At 37.9% G+C, this 23,810-nt stretch overlaps 1 protein-coding gene across 39 annotated transcripts in view; it reads left to right on the top strand.

Annotated features, from left to right (window-relative positions):
- CLASP2 (cytoplasmic linker associated protein 2) overlaps positions 1-23,810 on the top strand; it is a 149,307-nt gene that overhangs the window by 4,257 nt on the left and 121,240 nt on the right. For 30 of the 39 annotated variants that reach the window (XM_080673653.1, XM_080673650.1, XM_080673645.1 and 27 more), the window contains exons 2-7: positions 881-959; positions 3,321-3,424; positions 6,192-6,283; positions 7,447-7,522; positions 9,675-9,772; positions 16,536-16,606. In XM_080673653.1, the coding sequence (XP_080529779.1) occupies positions 881-959; positions 3,321-3,424; positions 6,192-6,283; positions 7,447-7,522; positions 9,675-9,772; positions 16,536-16,606 (520 nt within the window). Of the gene's footprint in view, positions 1-880; positions 960-3,320; positions 3,425-6,191; positions 6,284-7,446; positions 7,523-9,674; positions 9,773-16,535; positions 16,607-21,975; positions 22,574-23,810 lie in introns of those variants that run through there. The other 9 variants (XM_080673666.1, XM_080673674.1, XM_080673669.1 and 6 more) reach the window with 3 other exon arrangements.

Genomic DNA, 23,810 nt, shown 5'->3' with positions numbered 1-23,810 from the left:
ATATTGTCTATCTGCAACTATAAACACTAAGTTGATTCTAAAAAAAATGGAGAAAATAATAAATAGCATTTATATTATAACAGTCAAGTGCTAGGCTAAACAATGTGCTGGACAGGGGTCCTCAAACTTTTTAAACTGGGGGCTAGTTCACTGTCCCTCAGACTGTTGGAGGGCCAGATTATAGTTTAAAAAAAACAACTATGAACAAATTCCTATGCGCACTGCGGACCCGGGACAAGTCGGCTGCTAAGCAGGACAGGCAGTGGCACCCGGTGGGCCGGATAAATGTCCTTGGTGGGCCACATGTGGCCTGCGGGCCGTAGTTTGAGGACCCCTGTTAGGATTTCAAATCTTTTTTTGGAATCTGAAAATCACAGCCCCTTTGCCTTTTGGAGGATGATGCTTTCCAGTGTCGGCATCACCTTGATAGTATCCTATATGATAAAAGGCTAATATGCAAATCGACTGAACAGCAGAACAACTGTTCGCTATGACACACACTGACCACCAGGGGGCAGGCACTCAACGTAGGAGCTGCTCAGCCAGAAGCCGGGCTCACAACTGGCGAGCACAGCTGCAGTGGCGGGAGCCTCTCCTGCCTCCGTGGCAGCACTAAGGATGTCCGACTGATGGCTTAGGCCCGCTCCCTGCACAGGGAGCGGGCCTAAGCTGCCAGTCGGACATCCCCCAAGGGCTCCTGGACTGTGAGTGGGTGCAGGCTGGGCTGAGGGACCCCGACCCCCCCCACCCCCAGTGCATGAATTTCGTGCACCAGGCCTCTTGTATATTATATGAAGGTCTTTGTATGTCAACAATTGTAAATTGGTATTAAAGTATGCATAGGTAATTTGTATTCATTAAAATTTTTTTCTGTCTGTAGATATCATTAATGGGATTGGAAATTTTAAGTGCCTTTGTGGACAGATTGTCAACACGATTTAAGTCCTACGTAGCAATGGGTAAGTTAACTTTATTTATTTAAAAATCATTGTAGGCCCGCCCAGCTGGTGTGGCTCAGTGGTTGAGCATCAACCTAAGAACCAGGAGGTCACAGTTCAATTCCTAGTCAGAGCACATGCCTGGGTTGTGGGCTCGATCCCCTGTGTGATGCATGAGGTAGCTAGCTGATCAATGATTCTCTCTTATTGATGTTTCTCTCTCTCTCTCCCTGTGCCTTCCTTTCTGAAATCAATAAAAATATATTTTAAAAAATAAAGTAAAATTATTGTAGGTTTTGACATACTGATTTTTTTCCTTATTTTTTGTTTAACAGAATTATCTGTAAATGCAAAAATGTAATTTTGTACAACTCGGAGATCTGCTAAATAGCATTATAGTTTACCTGGACACAAAAGACTTCAAGCATAGTCAAATAGATAATTATATTCCTTTTGAGACAAACAAAAGCAAGAAACTTACTAAGTATAGTGTAATAGATTTTTACTTTATATTTTCAAAATTTTTACTATATTTTTACTCTTTTTGTAACATATTAAAAATTTATAATATAACTTATAGCACCACTTTTCAAACTTTCTGTGGTGAAGGACTAGTTCTTTCATTGCTCGTTTGTTGCAGACCAGTATTTTGTAAAATGCAATAAAAATAGGTTATAGCAAAATGAAATGAAAAAATGCAAGGCCCAATTTGTTATTATTAGACTTAACAAACAAAATTACTTTGGTCAGATTGTTTTAAAAACTTTATTTTATAAACACTCTTAATTTTTCTTACTGCAGACAATTTGTAGACTGGTCCTGGGCTACCAGCCATACTTTGAACAGCACTTACTTACAGTGTGTTTGCAAAGAAGAGCATTATACCAGTACAATGCTCTTCTTTGTGTAGTAGTTAGGATTAGAGTTGGCTCTGACCTATTTTCTAAACCTGAGTGACCTTCATGTACCTTTGGAGTGCTTTGGTGAGTGGATTTGGTTCTGATTATATAGAAACATTTAAGGATAACCTCAGATGTTTGTTAATCTCTCCTATGGATTAAGTTAATGTCTCATAATGTATCACACTTATTTTTGAATTATCTTTGGTCAGCTTTTTTCTTCATATTTGTATGCCACCAAATTCTGCCAGTTTCCACTTTTATTTTTATCGTCTAGCTATCCTTTCTGCAGAAGCATCTTAGTGAATTTTCCTGTATTTATTGTTCCTTTTTAAATTAATGCCTAGTTCCAATTCATTCTCTGTGGGATACCTTCTGAAAAGATTATTATTTTTTTTACTACATCAGTCTCCTGCTTAAAATCCTAGGATAGGTTTTTAAATATTTGCTCTGTAAACATGTTTTATTTATGTATTTTCTTAAAACATTGAATCAATGTTTAACATTAGGAAGTTTTACATTAAAATTCATATTTATGATTTGTTTTGAAAGATTGGCCAATCTGGCAACCCCAACCTTGTATTCCCACATGTAACTAATTATTGGTTGAAGCTGTGTTGTAGCTTCCCTTTTGTCTGGATCATGAGCTTTTCAGTTCCTAAGTCCTTCCTATCTCCTCTTGTCTCCTCAAAACTGAGAATGTCAGTTATAATACAGCAAGGTTGGAATACTGTAGTTCTTAGACCTGGTTCATTTTTTGTATTTCCCATACCTCTCTGGCTGTAGGTGTATATGTTTGTGACCCCTGCCCTATAGTAGCTCCTATTATTAGTTGTTACAGACAGTATTTAGACTTGAGAGTAATTCTAGGCATTACATATATCACTTATTTTTCAGACGCAAAGAGGGTCAGATGGGGTTTAATGTACTGACTGGTCACATTGAGGCAGTGGAATTAAATGAGATATTTCAGTTCTTAGTATATAATTATCTCTAACGGGAAGGTTTATTATTGTCCTGGACTGCCTCTCAGAAGCTATCAGAACCAGAGTCCCACAATAGCTAGTTCTATAGATGTTGATGAATTTCTCTAGTGTTAACAATACATCTAAGCAAGATGAGAAGGATTTACATTGTTCCAATTGTCAGGTATTTGTGTTGCCTCATGATTAGGCTTATGATTATAATGAGGACTTCTTGTTTTCTTACACAATCATTTCCTTAATTAATCTTAAATATTGGAATGGCATCACTCCATTTGGTATAGTTGGCTTCTCACTCTATAATCATTTCCTACCAAAAAGAATGTAATTTCTTTTCTCCTTAAGTGTTGTTGAGCTTGCTTCTCAATTATTTTTTATTATACTCCTGAAAAAAGAAGTGAAAACAATTTGCTTACTTCATAACTTTTAATTTATGAAAACAATTGCTATTTGTAATTTTATAAAATATAGCTTATTTATTCTTTTTCCTCTCTCTCTAGTTATTGTAGCTTTAATAGACAGACTGGGAGATGCCAAAGACAAAATTCGTGATGAAGCTCAGATTCTGCTCTTGAAGTTAATGGACCAAGTAGCACCACCTATGGTAGGCCTACATTTAAAATTCCTATTTTGCTAACTATTGATGAAATATCAGTAAGGATAGATGGTAATCACAGCAAGTCAGTCCCCAGGGGACATGAAAGCTGAAATTTTAAACAATTGTTGCTAATACTTTAAAGAAGTTGAAATTTAAGATTAAATATCTATATTTAACTTTTTGTTTTTTTCCTACTCAAATGCTTTTTTAAAAAGCTAACTCAGAGATTTTAGTGACTTGACAGTATACTGATAATATTATTTTTTAGGATTTTCAGTTTTTTCTTATCTGCATTATTATAAAATGTTCAGTGAAGAGCTTATTTTGAGAAATAATGAATATTATGTTAGTTTCTGCAACTCCTACAAAGACAGGAAGACATTTTTTATTTTAACAGGTAGTTACTAATTGTATAAGGTATATATACTTTATGACAGTGACCTGTATTTTATGAATACAGTAAAAAAAAATTGCCCTTATATGGAATTGTTTTGAAAGGAGCAGAAATTAGGTGACATGTATACAAACATTTAAAGAGTAGCCCATGTTAAGTAGAAAAAGATCAGAATTTGCAATACACATAATGGTATTATGTGTTATCATTTAAAATACAGTTTAAAAATTATAATATTACATGATTTATAAAAAAGCCAAAGAGTATTGCTTTGTAAAAGTAAACTGTTTCCCCAGAGTTAACCAGAGTCCTTGTTCATAGTATGGTGGGTATCCTTTAATCCTTGTTCAATGGTTCAAATTTTAACTTGTTTTTGACTTGCTATTATCACAAATAGTACTATAGGAAATATCCTTGTACATGTATCTTTGGACAAAACTGTAAGCATACATCCTATCTAATAAAAGAGTAATATGCAAATTGACTGTATCTCTGCTACACCCACAAGCCATGCCCACCAGCCAATCAGGGGGGAGTATGCAAATTAACCCAACCAAGATGGCTGAGGCCACAGAGAGAGCAGGAGGCCAAGCTTTCCGCCTGCCCAGGCCTCCACTCAAGGCTACAAAGTTTCAATTATAGAAGATAAATAAATCCCAGATACCAGGGCCTCCGCTTGGGTCGCCAGGGAGCGTGGCCGGCCTGGAAATCACCACAGGCCCCTCGCCCAGGCCGCCCCATGCCTCAAGGGAACCCCCACCCTGATCCGGGACACCCTTCAGGGCAAACCAGCCGGCCCCCACCAGTGCACCAGGCCTCTATCCTATCTAATCCTATCTAATAAAAGGATAATATGCAAATTGGCTGTCCCTCCAACACACAAGATGGCTGCCCCCATGTGGACACAAGATGGCCACCACAAGATGGCCAGCAGGGGAGGGCAGTTGGGAGGGACCAGGTCTGCAAGGGAGGGCAGTTGTGGGCAATCAGGCCAGCAGGGGAGGGCAGTTGGGAGGGACCAGGCCTGCAAGGGAGGGCAGTTGGGGGCGATCAAGCCTGCAGGGGAGGGCATTTAGGGGTGACCAGGCCCGCAGAGGAGGGAAATAGGGGGCAACCGGGCCTGCAGGGAAGGGCAGTTGGGGGGGACCCAGGCCTGCAGGGGAGGGCAGTTAGGGGTGACCAGGCCTGCAGGGGAGGGCAGTTAGGGGTGACGAGGCCTGTAGGGGAGGGCAGTTAGGGGTGACCAGGCCTGCAGGGGAGGGAAGTTAGGGGCAAACAGGCTGGCAGGGAAGTGGTTAGGGGTTGATCAGGCTGGCAGGCAGAAGCGGTTAGGGGCAATCAGGAAGGCAGGAAGGCGAGCAGTTGGGAGCCAGCAGCCCTGGATTGTGAGAGGAATGTCCGACTGCCTGTTTAGGCCCGATCCTACCTGGATTGGAGAGGGTGCAGGCTGGGCTGAGGGACACACCTTCCCCCCCACCCCCGTGCACGAATTTCGTGCACCGGGCCTCTAGTATAGAATAATGTTCCAGAGGTGGTGTTGCAGAGTCAGGTTTGTTTTGTTTTGTTCTGTTTTGTAAACTTCCAAGTTACCTTCTAGAAAGTTTGACAGAGAGTGAGAGAAGAGAGAAATATATTAGTAGAGCTGAATAGAGTTCAGAAAGAATAGAGTCCAGGAAAAGGTGTGTGTGTGTGTGTGTGTGTGTGTGTGTGTGTGTGTGTTTGTGTGCGCGTGCGTACACACTTGAATTTAATAAATTATATTTCTAAATGTGGAGAAAGAATTGATTGGGACAATTGGCCATATAGCTGGAAAAATAAAGTTGGGTTCCTTTTTATACCAAACTCATGTAATTGTTTTGGATTATTTGTCTAGGTTTATCTATGCTTTTTCTAAAATAAATTATAGTGGTTAACAATAAAATGACATGCTCAAATATGTTTCTGTATTTGATCTGAGAAAAGCCTGAATTCTAAAATGTTGAAAAAGCCTGTTCCATGTGACAGCCTGTAGTAGTTGCTAGGCAACATTGGACCCTTTAAATGCTTACTGGACTATTGGACTTATAATGGTAGCATTGTTGTTGAAGATTTCTAAAGCTTAGAACAAATTCTGTCCTTGGAAATTCTAATGTTTTTGAATGTTGGACATAGTTTGTCTGAGGATAATTTAATTCTAAAGTGAAATATATGAAATAAAAACTAAAAATGTAATTAAGATATTAAAAATTGGGTGAGAGCAACATCAGTGAAAATTTGGCTTAGAAAAACTTGTAGAGAAGTGAATAGTGTAAGGGGAAAATTCATTTACCAATAAGATTGGTAAGTTTGACATGAGTAATTTAATATTTTGTTATACATGTTTACTTTTCTTTCAAATAGCACATTTGGGAACAGTTGGCTTCTGGTTTTAAGCACAAGAATTTTCGATCTCGAGAAGGCGTGTGTCTGTGTCTTATTGAAACCTTAAACATGTAAGTTTTATGATTACTGAAAACAGCTGCCTGTGTTTTTCATTTTTCTTAAAAAAGTAATATCCATTTCACAGAGCTCGAGGAGAGCTATGGAAATAAATTTTAAGTAGTTATTAATTGATCTCAAGTACAAGAGTTTTTATTTTATTTGATACCTTTGTTAATTTTTTGTGTACATATTGTTATCTTTCAGGTTGTTAATTTAAACTTATTAGTTATAAGAAGTGTTTTTCTTTTTTTTCTTTAGCATGTTAATAGTTGCTACCCAAAGTAGATGGTCATATAGCAAATATGTTTATATAACTTAGGATCTACTTCTGTTCTGGACCTAGTTTGGGACTGGTTTTAGCTCAGTGGTATTTCAGATATTGTAGCCATTTCCCCACCTGAGCTTTCTAGAACAATGTGGGTGGTTTTGAAAATCATAGACTGAACAAGACTCCCAGGTAACTAGACAGTGAATCTGGTAGCTGTGTGCAGAGTTCTGATAGCATAGATGCCACAGGGCTAAGAGCTCCAATCTGAAGAAATTGTAAACTGTAGTTTTGTTCTCTTTCTGGATTATTTTTTTAAGTTCTGTGCAACAAGATAGGTCATATATAGTAGCTTTCAACTTTTCCTGTAATGTTACTTCCTTTCCTCTAACTATACCTTCATTTATTTTCTTTTATTCCTCTATGGTCCTTTCTGCCATCTAGAGCTTGTAAGTGCATTCAGTCTGCACAACTTTTGTGTTTTTTGGCTCTCCTGTCATTTGCTTTCAACCCATGACCTCACCAAAAATTAATACATAAATAAAGATTTTATTGGAATGCAAATTTGAGATCCAGAGTCTAAAAAAAATCACTATTTTAAAACAAAATCTCAAATTTTCTTGAGTCATTGAGAATTTGCCCGGTTTAAGAGTGCCATTGGTTGAACATTTTGCTCTGTTGGATCTTGTATTGACAATTTTCATTGTCAGTCATGATTACTCAAGTTTGCATATTTGACATTGTTTAGAATTAGTTTTTGCTTGTGTCTCATACCTTCATGTTTTAATAATGTGTGCCCATGCTCTCTACCATATCTGTCTTATTAATACAGACAAGAAGAAAGCAAAGGATATTTGCTTACTGTTTGATTGAAACCAAATTCTCTTTATTTTTTCAAATTATATTTAGTTTTGGAGCTCAACCACTAGTCCTCAGCAAGTTGGTACCACATTTGTGTATCCTATTTGGAGATTCCAACAGTCAGGTAAAATTTTATTTACATCTAAGTGTTGACTAATTTTTTGGCTACGGCTTCTTTGCTAGTGCTCTTAATTGATTTTATTTTTATTTTTTAATTTATTTTTATTATTGAAAGTATTACAGATGTCCCCTACTTAGTCTATTTTAAAAAGAAGAGAGAGGGTAGAAAGGGGTTAGTGAAGTTAAGATTTCACCTCATTTTTTTCTTTAAAATCCACCAAATCTAGTTAAGAACATATTATATTCACTTAAGTTGCTTAAGTTTGTTAGTTGTTAGCTAGTATTAAGGATAGATGGGACTTTTAAGCCACAATTCTTTTTTTTTTTACATTTTCACCCCAGGATAAGTTTTTCATTGATTGTAGAGAGAAAAGAGAGAGGGAGAGAGAGAGAAAATCACTCATCAGTTGTGTTTTATACGCACCTGGACTGGAGATCGAACCTGCAATGTGGGTATGTGCCCTGACCAGGGATGGAATCCTTGACCCTTCGGTGCTTGGGACGACGCTTCAACCCACTGAGCCACACTGGCCAGGGCTAAAGTATAGCTCTTGAGTTTGAAAAATTGAGTAACAAATAACTTGGATTCCCTTTTGTAGTCCTATGTACTAATTGTGAGAACAGGTTGTCAGCTCCCTTTATTTCTGAGTGGCATAACAACAACTTTTTTGCAACAGTCAAAACCATATTTAACAAAGGGAATTTGTGCCAGTGATGTATCATTTATTAGAAATTTTTTTTACCTGAGCTTCATATACTGTAGGCATAATACAGGGGTGTGTTCTGGATCCCATTCCTTCTAGTAGAGTTGAATCTTAGTTGTAACCTTTTTGGCACAGCTTGTGCATTTGGAAATACCCTGCATAAAGTTTTCCCTGCTTTTAGTCCCTAGCTAGCTTCTCCTCCAGAGGTTGTAAGGAGTTCTGTCTCTTCATTTGCTCTCTGACAGTGAACTCTGCAGGGGAATTAGAGCTAGTTATCTTCCAAATTCCTGTCTTTAGGCCACATTTTTCCCCTTTTAATTGTGGTAAAATATACACAACATAAAATTTACTGTTTCAACCATTTTAAAGTGTACAGTTTATTGGCATTAAGTACACTCACATTGTTGTGCAGCCATCACCACCATCCATCTGCAGAACTTTTTCATTTTACCAAATAGAAACTTTCTTCCCATTAAACAGTAACTCCACATTCCCTCAAACTCCTCAGTTCCTCACAATTATATTTTACTTTCTCTCCGTAGGAATTTGGCTACTCTAGGTAACTTCATAGAAGTGGAACCATACAATATTTGTACTTTTGCATCTAGCATATTTTACTTAGTACAATGTCTTCAAGGTTCATTCATGTTGCAGCATGTGTCAGAATTTCCTTTCCTTTTTAAGACTGAATACTATTCCATTGCATGTATATACCACTTTTTAATATCCATTCATTCGTGCATGGATATGTGGGTTATTTCCACTTTTTGGCTACTTTGAATAATGACATTGAGAACATTGGTGTATAAATATTTGTTTGCGCTCAGGCCATATTTTTTGTTGTTGTTAATCCTCACCTGAGGATATTTTTCCCATTGATTTTTAGAGAGAGTGGAAGGGAGGGGGAGAAGAGAAACATCAATGTGAGAGAGACATATCTATTGGTTGCCCCCTGCACGTGCCCAAAGGGGTCTGGGGATGGAGCCTGCAACTGAGGTACATGCCCTTGAATGGAATGGAACCCACAACCCTTCAGTCTGCGGGCCAACACTCTAACCACTGAACCAAACTAGCTAGGACCAGGCCACATTCTTGAAAGGCTGGAAAACATATTAACCGTGATAATGACTTGTATTCATTATTGGCAGTGCTTATACAATCCTATTACAAAAAGAAGACTTTTTAAAAGCCACTTTAGTAACTTTTATTTACATGTTTTTTAGATTTTTGTAAAATCTTTTACAAGGTTTCTCTAGAGGTTTCTTGGCATTCCTCTTACTGTTTTGTGGGTTTTTGTTGTTGTTGTTGATAACCTGCCAGAATCTCTTAGGAGTTTAGAGATATTAAAACCAACTTGGAGATTCAAGTTTGTCTTCTTGTGTAATGTTACTTTGATGTGAAGTATTTTATTGTATCTCATATATTTTTTTAAAGTTCTGAATTCTTTGGCAGGTGAGAGATGCCGCAATATTGGCTATAGTGGAGATTTATAGACATGTGGGAGAGAAAGTAAGAGTGGACCTTTCTAAGAGAGGAATTCCCCCTGCTAGGTAAGTCTTACTAAATTTTTGCCATTGATTTTAAAAGTTTTAATTTTATGTGTTCATTGAGATGGATTCAGTTTTTTGAAATGTTTTGAAATTCAAAAGATACAAGAGGATATATAGGTTATCACCACTTAAAAAGTTCTTAGCCGTAGCTGGTTTGGCTCAGTGGATAGAGGGTTGGCCTGCAGACCAAAGGGTCCCGGGTTCGATTCTGGTCAAGGTCACATGCCCCGGGTTGTGGACTTGATCCCCACTACAGGGCATGCAGGAGGCAGCCAATCAGTGATTCTTCCTCATCATTGATGTTTCTATCTCTCTCTCCCTCTCCCTTCCTCTCTGAAATCAATAAAAATATATATTTTTAAAAGGTTCTTAGACCCTATAATCTTTTTGGACACTGTTTCATTATACGCACATGTTATTTACTTATTTAGAGAGAGAGAAACATTGACTGGTTGCCACAACCCCTCCCCGCTACCCTGTATGCTACCCAACTGGGGATCGAACCCACAACGCAGGTATGTGCCCTGATTGGGAATCTAACCTACAAACTTTTGGTGTATGGGACAATGTTCCAACCCACTGATCCCGCCCAGCCAGGGTTGTAGGTAACTATCTTTTGATACCAGGCAGTATGGTCATAATTTGGAAGATGGCTTGAGTAAGGATTTAATAAAAATAGTAATCCATTCATTAATTATTTTTTGAGTACCTTCTGTTGAAAGGTATTGTATAAGATACTGGCTAACAGAAAACTATATAAGAATCAATCATTACCCTTAAAACCTAGTGAAATAAAAAGAAGATCCTGAATGAGTAGAATAGCAGCAATCAAGTTAATAACATTCCTCTTGAGGAGCTTCCAGTGTATCAGAACTTTTTTTTAAGATACTTTTTTCTATACTACTTCTTAGAGTTTATATTTTTATTTAGGACATTATTCCAATTATATTTTCTTTTTGTAATGAAATTTTAGTCTCCATTTTAAGGGGAACATGGAGGATTTTTTTAAACATTTTTTAAAAATATATTTTTATTGATTTCAAGAGAGGAAGGGAGAGGGAGAGAGAGAAACATCAATGATGAGAGAGAATTATTGATTGGCTGCCTCCTGCACGCACCCTACTGGGGATTGAGCCCACAATCCAGGCATGTGCCCTGACCGGAATTGAACCCAGGACCCTTCAGTCCGAAGGCCAACGCTCTGTCCACTGAGCCAAAAAAGCTAGGGCTTAACTTTTTATTATGAAAAATTTCAAACATATTAAACAGAATAGTACAATGAACCTTCATGTACCCTCTGCCCAGCTTCAGCAGTTAACACCTGTGGCTAGTTTTGTATGTTATACCCTTATCTACTTACTTTTATACTGTATTATTTTAAAGCAAATCCAATTCATTATAACATTTCCTCTGTAATTATACTAGAGGCCCGATGCACAAAATTCGTGCAAGGGCCTTGGCCCCCGCCACCGCTGCGGCTGCCTCTGCCTCTGCCTTGGCCCCCGCCGCGACAGCTTTGTCTGGAAGGTCATCAGGAAGGATGTCCGGTCTAATTAGCATATTACACTTTTATTTATTATAGATAATAAAAAAGGGTAATATGCAAATAGACCGAATGGCAGAATGACCAGTTGCTGTGATGCACACTGACCACCAGAGGGCAGATGCTCAACACAGGAGCTGTCCCCTGGTGGTCAGTGCACTCCCACAGGGGTGCACTGCTTAGCCAGAATCCCTGAGCTGGGCTCATGGCTGGCGAGTGCAGCGGCGGTGGCAGGAGCCTCTCCCGCCTCCGCAGCAGTGCTAAGGATGTCCTAAGCCGTCAGGCAGACATCCCCCGAAAAGTCCTGGACTGCAAGGGAGCGCAGGCCAGGCTGAGGGCCCTCTCCTCAAGTGCACGAATTTCATGCACCAGGCCTCTACTAGATAATAAAAACCTAATATGCAAATTGACCGAACGGTGGAATGACTGGTTGCTATGATGCATAATGACCACCAAGGGGCATACACTCAACACAGGAGCTGCCCCCTGATGGTCCGTGCGCTCCCCCAAGGGGAGTGCCGCTCAGGCAGCACTACTGAGCAGCGAGCCTGGCTTCCAGCTGAGGGGCACTCCCACAGGGGTCATCCCCCGAGGGGTCTCAGACTGTGAGAGGGCGCAGTTGGGGCTGAGGAACCCCCCACCCCAGTGCACGAATCTCGTGCACCAGGCCTCTAGTTTAATATATTTTTAAGGGGAAGAAATATTTTTTTCAATTACAACCACAATACTATCTTCACACCTTAAATTTCTTTATAAATAATTCTGTAAAATCAAATATGCAGTCAAGGTCACATTTCCAGTTGTTTTTCAAATGTCTTAAGTATCTATGTATTTTTGGCAGTTTGTTTGAATCAGTATCCAAATAAAGTCCAATAGTTAGTTGATATGTTTTATGTCTTTTTAAATCTTCATGTAGCCCCAGCACTTGTGTTTTTTGTTTTGTTTTGTTTTTGCCTTGTATTTTATTTTTTGAATATGCCTGGCAGTTTATCCTATAAAGTTTCCCATATTCTGGGTATTGCTAATTCTTTTCCTGTGGTGCAGTTTAACATGTTCTTCTGTCTTTATATTCTGTAAATTGGTAGTTGGATCTGGAGACTTGATTAGCTAAATATTTGGCAGGGGGGTATTAAGAGGAGCAAAACTACACAGGTGGTGGTGTGTTCTGTTATCATAAATATCGTTATATCTGGCTATCTTTTACTATGTAAGAGTGTTTCAAGTGCTAATCATTTTTTGGTGATAAGGTTGTCCAATAAATAAGTATTTTGCTTACTTATTCACTAATTTGCTTTCTACATGTAGGGCTAACAAGAATTTCACTTGAATATATTCTGTATTAAGTGGATGAAAGAAATCATGTTACCACATATATTTGTATGTGTGAGAGTATATACGGGGTAGAGCAAAAGTAGTTTTAGACTTATTCATATGGAAAGAATACAATAATTAATAAATAATATAAGAATAAACTATGTTTCGGGTACTCACAACTGTAAACCTACTTTTGCTCCACCCTGTATAAATGTATATATGTATATATGTGTTATATACATATTACATATAAATTATGTAATTAAAATTTTTTATTGAAATAATTTTTTTATTTTAAGTTTTTATTCAAATATGGCATCCATACAGAAAAATACATAAATCATAAGTATGAAGCTCTGTAAATTATCACAAAGTGAATTCACCCCTGTATCCATTATGCAGGTAAAGAAGTAGAATATTACAACATTCCAGAAGCCTCCCTAAATCCATTTTAATCTTTCCCTTTTCCCTCCTGAAAAGTAACTACAATTTGACTTCTATCACCATAGTTCAGTTTTGCCCGTTTTTGAATTTTATATAAATGGAATCATATAGTATATACTCTTTTATATCTGGCTTCTTTCAGTTAATATTATGGTTTTGTGGGGTTTTTAAATAAATTTTTTTATTGATTTCAGAGAGGAAGGGAGAAGGAGAGAGAGAGAAACATCAGTGAAGAGAGAGAATCATTGATTGGCTGCCTTCTGCATGCCCCACACTGGGGATCGAGCCCACAACCCGGGCATGTAACCTGACCTGGAATTGAACCTTGTTCAGAGGTTAACCAACACTCAATCACTGAGCCACGCCAGCCAGGCAGTTAATATTATGTTTTTAAGATACATTTTCATTGTTGGGTTCAGCTATAGCTGTTCATTTTCATTGCTTTATAGTTTTCCATTGTGTGAGTAGGCCATACTTGATTATTCCATACTGTTGGTAGACTTTTGAGTTGTTTTTTTAATTTGTAGCTTTATGAATAACTAGAGGCCCGATGCATGAAGATTCGTGCAAAAATGGGCCTTCCTTCCCCGGCTGCAAGCACCGCCTTCGCTCTGGCTGGAGCTGCCTTTTTGCTCTAGCCCGGAGCCACCTTTCTGCCTTCCCACGCTGCCCAGAGGCCCACAGCAGATGGGGCAGTACGGAACACCTGCGACAACGCAAGCGTTCCGCCCCACCCCGCCCCCCGGCCGCTCGGCACCTGTGTATGCAAATTAACCCACCATCTTTGTTGGGTTAATTTGCATACTCACTCCTGATTGGCTGGTGGGCGTCACAAAGGTACGGTCAGTTAGCATGTTACTCTTATTAGTGTAGATTCTGTTCAAAGCATTCTTGTACTTGTCTTTTGGTGTATGAATGTATTCGTTCTCTTGGAATATATCTGAGTGGAATTGCTGGGCCATCTATAATAATATCTATAATAATAAAAGCATAATATGCTAATTAGACTAGACGTCCTTCCGACCTGATGTCCTTCCTTCCGGACAAAGCCACAGCAGGCGGGACAAAGCTGCAGTGGGTGGGGGCCGTGGGTGAGGGCTGGGGCCAAGGCCCTTGCATGAATTTCGTGCATCGGGCCTCAGTAGGGTATATTTACCTTTAGTTTATATTGACAGTTTTCCAGGCTGGTTGTACCTATTTATATTCTCACTAGCACTGTTTGCAAGTTGCCATTATTCTACATTTTCACTGATACTTGGCATTGTTACTCTTATTAATTTAGGTTTCTGATTCATATATCCTCATATGGTTGTAATCTGCATTTCTCTGATTACTAATAAAGAAGAGCATCATTTCAAATTTATCAGTTTTTTGGGTATGTTCTCTTAAAGTGTGTTTTCAGGTCTCTTGCTCATTTTAAAAAATTGGGTGGTCTGTCATTTTATTTTATTATTTTTTAATATATTTTATTGATTTCAGAGAAGAAGGGAGAGAGAGATAGAAACATCAATGATGAGAGAGAATCATTGATCGACTGCCTCCTGCACACCCCCTATTGGGGATTGAGCCTGCAACCCTGGCATGTGTCCTGACTGGGAATCAAACCCTGACCTCCTAGTTCTTAGGTCGACGCTCAATCACTGAACCACGCCAGCCCAGCATGGGTCGTCTGTCATTTTAAAAAATTGATTGCTAGGACTTTTTAAAATACATTAGATATAAGCCCATTATTAGCTATATATATATATATATATATGTTTCAGATATATTCTCCTACCCTGTCACTTGCCATTTTAGTTTCTTGATGTCTCTTGGTGTGCATAGGTCCTAATTTTAATGTAGTTCTCAGTCATTTCCTTTATAATTAGACACGTTTTTGTGTCTGGTTTAAAAAATCTTTGCCTGCTCTGTCGTGAAGATATTCTCTGTGTAATTGTTTTGAAGTTTTATTTATATTTAGGTTTATTGTACACATGGGATATTTTTCTAATGGTGTGTGATAGAGGTTCAGATACATTTTTTCCCCATATGGATATCCACTTGACCTAGTACCACTTATTAAAAACATTTTTCTTCAGTGTTCCTTTTGTTATAAATTAAGTTCCACATATGTGCTTAGGATTTTTGCGTTATGCTCAAAATAAAATTGGCCTACAATATTCCTTTCTTCTTAAGTTATATTTTATAAGTAATTTTAGCCTCATAGGGATTTTATCATATGTGGATAGCTTATACGTTAATGTCCTTACTGAAATACACCAGCAATTTATTAATCCTATTCTTACCTGTGGTTTCTCTCCTAAGTGGCTAGCCACTTGGCAGATGAAGATTCTGAGACCCAGAGTAGTTGATGAGAAGCTGAAGGCTTCCTGACTCTCAGTCCATAGTTCTTTCCTCTGTGTTACGCTTGTGTCTGTTTTTTCTATGATGTTTCTCTAACCAGGTGGTAGAGGATGGGAAGGACTACATAGGTACAAGGCGTGTACAATTGAATTTTTCAACCATGCAGAGTGTTTTCTACTCTTTTAGCGCATGGCCTCATTATTTTATAGGTAGTATTTTAAATCATCAAAATACTGGACACATTTCTGATATGAATGAATTTTGCTTTACCCATTTCTTCAGATGATTGTTTCACTAACCATTGCCCTCTTTCATCTAACATTTATTCGCAAGAATTCAGTATAGTCAATTCAATATAATAAATTCTGTGTAATATTATCCTGAATATTGTAGTTGTTTGAAAATTATATTCTTTTTTTCATAGTGGTCATATTCTGCTCAGTGGAGCAGTCAGAACACACACAGCATTTATCTGTTAAGTTCCTTGTTTTATATGGGCCCAGTTCAATTCACTGGTTTTATGTTTCCTTAACATGGTTCTGTGTACCTTTTAAGGGTGTATTGGTGACTGAGTGGATTCATTATAAAGGTGGAACTGAAGTATTTTTTAAAATATATTTTATTGATTTCTTATAGAGAAGAAGGGAGAGGGATAGAGAGTTAGAAACATCGATGAGAGAGAAACATCAATCAGCTGCCTCCTGCACACCCCCTACTGGGGATGTATCCGCAACCAAGGCACATGCCCCTGACCGGAATCGAACCTGGGACCCTTGATCATAGGCTGACGCTCTATCCACTGAGCCAAACTAATTAGGGCAGAACTGAAGTATTTTTGATGGGTTGGAGAAATAATTTTATGATGAAACATGGGAAACTGCTTTGTGTTAAAGTTGCCATTTCACAAAGTGTGGAGAGTGCTATCTGTATTTGGCTGGTTCTGGCAAGTGAAGAGAGATGGGTTTTGTCTTTCTTTTCAGTAAGTGAGTTCATTGTAAAAGAGAGTTGTATAGAACTAACTAGATCCCTGGAATTGTTTTTTTCTCAGGGAGATGGTGAAAGGAATTGTTCCCCATTAAAGTGTATGTAAAACAAACAAAATTTATTCTTTATTCCCAGGTTAGAAATGATATTTGCCAAATTTGATGAAGTGCAAAATTCAGGCGGTATGATTTTGAGTGTCTGCAAAGGTAAGAATAATTAAATTATTCTAGTTCTTAAACATTTCTAAGATTATTAACAAACTTTTAGACACTAAAATACGTTTTCAAGTCAACTGATTTGATTTTGTGGCTTAAAACTTAGTTAAGATATAGTAACAAGTCTTTATACTCTGCTGGCCATTTGCACTTACTTGGAATAAGTGAAAATTTAATAATGGGTGTACTCATTCGTGCAAAATGATCTGTTCTTTCGCCTATGCTTTGTATCTTCTGGGTTGAAGATATGGTGACCTTCTTGTCCTCCACGTTTCATGCATGGAATGTGTTTTTTATTCCCATAGTAACTGTTTTACTTCGTTGTTTTTAGTAGAAATTGTGGAGTTGATGGGCTCTATTACACCTATGTGTAGACTACCAGTGATGACACTAGTGAAGAAACACAGACGTAGGAACTTTACCAACATAATTATCTTTGGCTTCTGAATTAGAAGTTGAAGTTAATATGTGGCGTTTATTTGATTTTGTAGTTGCTCTACTTTTTGTAAGGATACTAAATTGTATTTGGTTTTATTGGGTAGCATTTACCTAGACTTCAGTCTTTAATTATTAATTAGCCTATATGTAAAGAATATATTTTATTTCAAAAGATAGTATAGATGGTTTTTCACCTAGGTAATTAAGTTCATATTAAAGAGAGTGTGATTAATTTAGTACTATGTAAATGATGCTGGAGAAATAATTTGTTATATAAGTTGTATAGTTAAATAATAGGAAAACTAGTTTCTAATATAATTTAGTGGGGGTTTTTTCCCCCCTCTAGATTAAACCAAGATTGAAATTTGTTTTGTTGCAGGAAGGCAGATGGAGTGAGAAATTAGTGTTAAAAAGATTGTGTCTACCCTAATCTAAACTTAGTTCCAGAAGCATAAATTGACTTCAGCACTACTGGTCCTTACCCTGACTGCCAGCTGTTTATCACTCCTCTGAATAGAAGTGTTTTAAGTGCCTTGTCCTTATTTTCTCAGCAGTTACCTCTGTCCATTTCCATAGAAACCAGAAACAGCAGGAAGATGAAGAGTTGTTAAAATTCCTTAAATTAAGACTTGTGTTTTCATACCATTTACAGTGCATTCTCACTTGTGTATTCCAAACTTTGTAGTTACAACTCTAAGACAAAGAGTGTAATGGATATTATAAACTTAAAATATTTATTATTTGGTATGGTTTTTTTAAAAATATATTTTATTGATTTTTTACAGAGAGGAAGGGAGAGGGATAGAGAGTCAGAAACATCGATGAGAGAGAAACATCAATCAGCTGCCTCCTGCACACCCCCTACTGGGGATGTGCCCACAACCAAGGTATATGCCCTTCACCGGAATCGAACCTGGGACCCTTGAGTCCGCAGGCCGACGCTCTGTCCACTGAGCCAAACCAGTTAGGGCTGGTATGGTTTGTTTTGAAAGTACTGTCATTTTATTTTGTGAGGTTATTTCTGTTACCTTCAAAATAGAAGATTATTTTATCCCCTATTATTTAAGGTCTCATTTCTTTTTCTCTTGTTTATCTCTCCATAAACAAGGAGGTTTGGGGTTAGTATCTACCACTTATTTCTCTTAGGGGAGTCTTCAGGGATATTTTTGTATTGGAGATTATGCTCTGAATATTATAAATATGGTCAAATGTGAATGTTAAAATCTGTAATACATATATATTGGGGTATAGAAATTGGTCAGGATGTTTTGTTTTAAAAAAACATTTTTATTGATTTCAGAGAGGAGGGAAAGAGATATATATATATAGAAACATCAGTGATGAGAGAAAACTATTGATGGGCTGCCTCTTGCTCATTCCCCACTGGGGACCATGCCTGCAACCTGGGCATGTTCCCCAACTGAAAATTGAACTGTGACCTCCTGGTTCATAGGTCATTGCTCAATCCCTGAGCCACACCAGCCAAGCAGCCAGTTGTTTTTGATGAAAATATTACGCTGTCATTGAAAAATATTTTAATGGATTTGTTAATAAGGCTGGAGACTAGTAGAGGGAAGCCTGTTTATCTTGTTCACTACCCCCAAACCCCTTCTCTCCCTTGTCTTTATTTTCTCTCAGGGGCCTAATTCAGCCCAAAGGCTTTAAATGGTAACTATTTGCTGATGATTCTTAAATGTGTAGTTCTAGCCCTCATTCATTGTATCTCTTATGCTCTAGATTTGTTAGCCTGTGGCCTCTCTGACATTTCCATTTGGATGCCTAATGAGCATCCCAGGCTTAGCATGTCCAAAATTGAAACCCTGTTGTCTCTGCCTTTCCTTCAAATCTGTTCTTCCCTGCTTTACCCATTTCAGTCAGTGGTTACCACTGTCAGCTCAGGCTAGAAATCTGAATTGACTCCTAATTAGTCCTTTACTAATTAGTCATTTATTAATTAGTCATTTACTAATTAGTCTAGTTTAATTGCTCATTTCTTCCTCTGAAATATTGATATATCTCAAACATTCTTTTCCATCTCCACTGCTAAAACCCCACTCTAAATCTCCTTTAGTTTTTACCTAGATTATTACATGTTACAGTAATAGTTTTTACCTAGATTACTACATGTTACAGTTCCATGTTTGACCTCTGGAATCTTTTTTTATCCAGAAGTGAGAATGATCTTAAAATTAGATCATGTCACAGCAGTGAAGAAGACAGTTAAAGATTCTGCCTCAGTACGCCTACATTCTAGTAAGGGAGAAGAGATCATAAACAAGTGAACACATGGGAATCCAGAGTGAATACAGTTGGTGATGGACGAAATACAACTACCCTTTGTTTAATGAAATTAATTTAAATTATTCCTAAAATCCTTGCTGCCAAATCAAAAGCCATTAAATGAGAAAATTATTTCCACTAATAGTATGTTTCATCTCAGCACAAGATACTTGAATAATCATCACAGGTAGACAAATGTATCAAACACTGAACACAAATTTTTATAAGTAACAAATGCAAAAAATAGTTTGTACCCAAAGAATGTAATGAAGGTTTATTCAACTCCTTTTTTATTTCTGCACAATTTTCTCCCACAACATTTTCAGCCCTTTTATTGGCTCATTGTTATTGTGCACTCAAACTAAAACTGTAAACTAAAAGTAATAGAACAGGCCTTGACCCATGTGGCTCAGTTGATTGGGTGTTATGCACTGAAAGGTTGCTGGTATGATTCCTGGTCAGGGCACATACTCAGGTTGTGGGCTCCATCCCCAGTAGGGAGCATGCAGGAGGCAGCCAATCAATATTTCACATTGATGTTTTTTTCTCTCTCTCTCTCTTAAAAAAACATCATCAATTAAAAAGTCTTAAACAAAAAAGTAAAAGAACAAGGGACCATTTTAGGTCAAAATAAAGGCTCATTTTAGGTCAAAATAAACCTAATAAAAATAACTAGAGGCCTGGTGCACGAAACTCTGGCACGGGTAGGGTCCCTAGGCCTGGCCGGTGATCAGGACCTATTGGGCCTTCCGGCTGCTGGCCGGGGCCTTCCTTTGTTCCGCCCCACCCCCACCCCCGTGGTCAGCGCACATCATAGTGAGTGCTCGGTCTCCTGGTCGAACTTCCATGAGGACAATTTGCATATAAGGTTTTTATATTTAGATTAATGCACATAATGGACTAAAGAGCCATTAAAGATACCACCTTTTCTTTCTCTCACTTTGTGTACATATGCAGAGCAAATTGTTGGGAGTTTACCCAAACATGGCATTTAATTCAAATTTGTTCCATATGATATTCTGTGACTAGAAACTTATCATGGTAAGTAAAATTTTTTAGTGTGCCTTTACCTGAAACCATAATAATGAAACATCACACTTCTTATATTGACTTAGAGTGTTTGGGAATGAAAAGTCATTTTGCTAAATACAGACAAAAACAAAAAACAGGATTTGTTGTAAAGGTGGTATGACTTTTTAAGAGTCATTATAGCTAAAAGCTGTCATCTTAAGTCATTAAGTAAAGTGAATAGGATATGGAGTTGGTAATTAACTCAGTGATGCCACTTTAGAATAATGGGGCAGATTTCTCTGAGAGATGAGACATTTGAATTGAGATCTGATAAAGGAGAACAAGCTAATTATGGAATGAATGATAGGGAAAGTGTTTTGGGCAGAGAAAATGTGACCATAAAGACCCAGAGGTAGAAAAGGACAGAAGGAAGGTCAGGGTTGGCTAGAGTCCAGTGAGGCTAGGGATGAGTTGGAAGAACATAAAGTAAATTGTATCATCTAAGATTTGAGTATTTCATTTAGTTTAGAAATAGTGAGAAATGCACAGCACTTTTTGTCTTGAGTGTGTTTCAAGCCTGAGTTTAATTCTTGTATTACAGAGTGTGAGGGAGGCAGAATCCCTAAGTGCAGTGGAATTAACTCTGCTAGTAGAAGGAAACTGGATTTGAAATTAATCAGATTGTGGCTGAAAGGACACCAGCCCTGCTGGAAAGAAAAGACTGAAAGTTGCAGGCCACTCTGATTATAACAGGGCCTGGTGTCCTCATGGACCTTTCCAGACAGTCTCCTACGCCAGTGGTTGGCAAACTGTGGCTCGCGAGCCACATGCAGCTCTTTGGCCCCTTGAGTGTGGCTCTTCCACAAAATACCACAGCCTGGGCGAGTCTATTTTGAAGAAGTGGCGTTAGAAGAAGTTTAAGTTTAAAAAATTTGGCTCTCAAAAGAAATTTCAATCGTTGTACTGTTGATATTGAGTTTGACTAATGAGTTGACTAATGAGTTTGCCGACCACTGTCCTACGCTAATCAAGATGTAAACACCAACAGTGTTGGTGGCTCTGACTGCAAGATTTTTTCTCTTTCACTGTGAAAAAACTGAATAATTCTGATTTGTCTAGTGTGTGTGTAGGACCTAATGCAGTCTAGGCATGTAATCATTGTAAAATATTTCCCAGCTTCTCTGTTTGAAACAATTGCTAGGAAAAGAATTGCTCTAGGAGGCTGGCTATAAAATAATGCATAGAAACTAGGATATCAAATTACCTTGATATTTGGCTTATTAGAGGCAATAAGGTACCTATGGTTCAGTTTTTTTATATATGTTTATAACATACCCTTTGGTGAAAAGCAAAGCACCTCTTCTTAGGTTGATTTTTAAAGGTACTGTATCTATTTGTGATCATGAGCCCTAGCTTTCTCTGAGCTTGACAGTGTGCTGATGGTTGTGCAGTTTGGATGGAGGGTGCTCCGTGTCCCCGCAGCTGCGCACTGGCGAGCTTCTGTCTCCACCAGAAACAAGCTTTGTTCTGCGTGGCCCTGCTGTCCACACACAGAACAGCCTTTGATGGGCTGCCTTTGACGTGATTTGTTTACGGCAGCCAGAAATGCTTCCTGCATAATGAGAGCAGTTAATCATGGAAACTGGGCTATTCCTGTTGGTGCACTTCTAGCAGTCTCCTTTTGTAAATATTAAAAGGATGAAAACCTTTTAAAAAGGCGCAAATCAGTTAATCCATCAGATCATGTGATTGCTACTGATTACATGCATAGCTTTAGGGAAGCAGAAAATGATTGCTGAACACATGCCTTGTGTTTTGATGATTGCATTAAAAGTCCCTCCTCCTCCCCCGTGGAATGGCATTTATTGATTCTCAGAGCTTTTCTTATATTACATTTCAGTCGGCCAGCACAAGGAGAAACATCATAACCTGTATCTAACTGCTTGTATGCAGTTAAAGAATAATCTTGATCAAGCACTGCTAGGCTCAGCTAAATTAGACAAGGGTTTTCAACAAGACCCCAGACTTTTATTTTGAAATGGAGTAGCAGCTGTTGGCTATTGCGGTGCAGAACTGCAGCGCAGCCTGGGTCACACAGTGCTCCCGGTGTCTGCAGGCTGCAGGCCGAGCCTAGTGGCGCAGGCACTGAGCTGCATTTATTTGCTGTGCTGTTTGACCTCTTGGTTTGAGAAAGAGCTCCCTGGACCATCTGAATGGCTATGGGAGATGGTGAGTAAGATTTATTTTTCTTCTTTTGCTTGTGTTATATACTTCCTTTTAAAGTGACAATCATTTGCTAATGTAAGGAATATATTTCTCCCTAAAGAATGAAGGTGTGTGTGTGTGTGTGTGTGTGTGTATGTATACACTCATGTATGATGTATACACGTGTGTGCTTACTTGTCATTTGGTGTATTTTTCTACTTGATATGTCTGTATGAGATTTGGCAAATATAAGGTGACAATTTACCTTGTAACCCAAGCAAGCCCTCAGTCTTTGGTGGTGGGTATGAAGAAGCGATAGTGGAAGAAACATGGAATATATGCAAAAGCTTTAAAGAGAGAACATGGCCTTTAGAATAATGACAGATTTTGGCAGGAAGGTTTGGTTAACTAGCTTGACATCTTTCCTGTGGTATTTGACAACAAGTAGAATTCTGTGGTATAAAGTAGTAAAAGAAGCAAAATGGCTTGCCATAGACACTATTTTAATTAATATGCTTGTGATTTGTCATTGTCCCTAGTAAACAATTCTCTAGAAAATATTTACTCTTTTACAGTTTCTATATAGGATGTTAATTAGATTAAAAATTGATTTTGCCAGTGCTTTATTGTTTTTAGTTGTATTTATCCTTACCCAAGAGTATAAAACTAAGCAGTCAAATCATCTAAAAAATATTTCTATAATGCATTTTAGTTCCCAAAGCACTTTTGTATACTTAGTATACATTAACTCATCAGGTACAGATAACTCTGTGAAGTATACAGAGTATGTTGGTATTTTCATTTCACAGATTAGAAAACTGAGGCTTGCTGAGATTGTAAGTCCCAGGCACAGAACAAACTAGAACCAAATCTAGTGCATTTGTATTGTCCTTCATAGCACATAATAATTGAGGTGTTTTTTTTTCTTTTTTCAATATTAAATCTTTTGTTAAGAGACTTAGAGGTATACTTTCTAATTGCATCAATACCAGAGATATGTATAAAGGGGAATTTGAGGTTACTCAAAAATGTTTTGTGTATTTTTTCACTAAGTTGTTAAGGAAGACTGACTGTATTTGGGAGTTTTAACTCTAATAGCTTCAGCCTTCCTCATGACTATGCAATGATTTCCCTCTAAGGAGTTTGTCCCCTTGGAACTATGAGGAATAGGATGCAAACTTACCAAAATGATGATATTAGTAACGGTCATTTAAATTATTATGTACGTGTTAATGGAAATATGATAGTAAGTTTTGTTTTG

The sequence above is a fragment of the Plecotus auritus genome (genome assembly GCF_963455305.1).
Source record: "Plecotus auritus genome assembly, chromosome: 6".
Lineage (NCBI taxonomy): Eukaryota > Metazoa > Chordata > Mammalia > Chiroptera > Vespertilionidae > Plecotus > Plecotus auritus.
The sequence above is the reverse complement of the archived record's forward strand: the minus strand, read 5'-3'. Positions and strand labels throughout refer to the sequence as shown.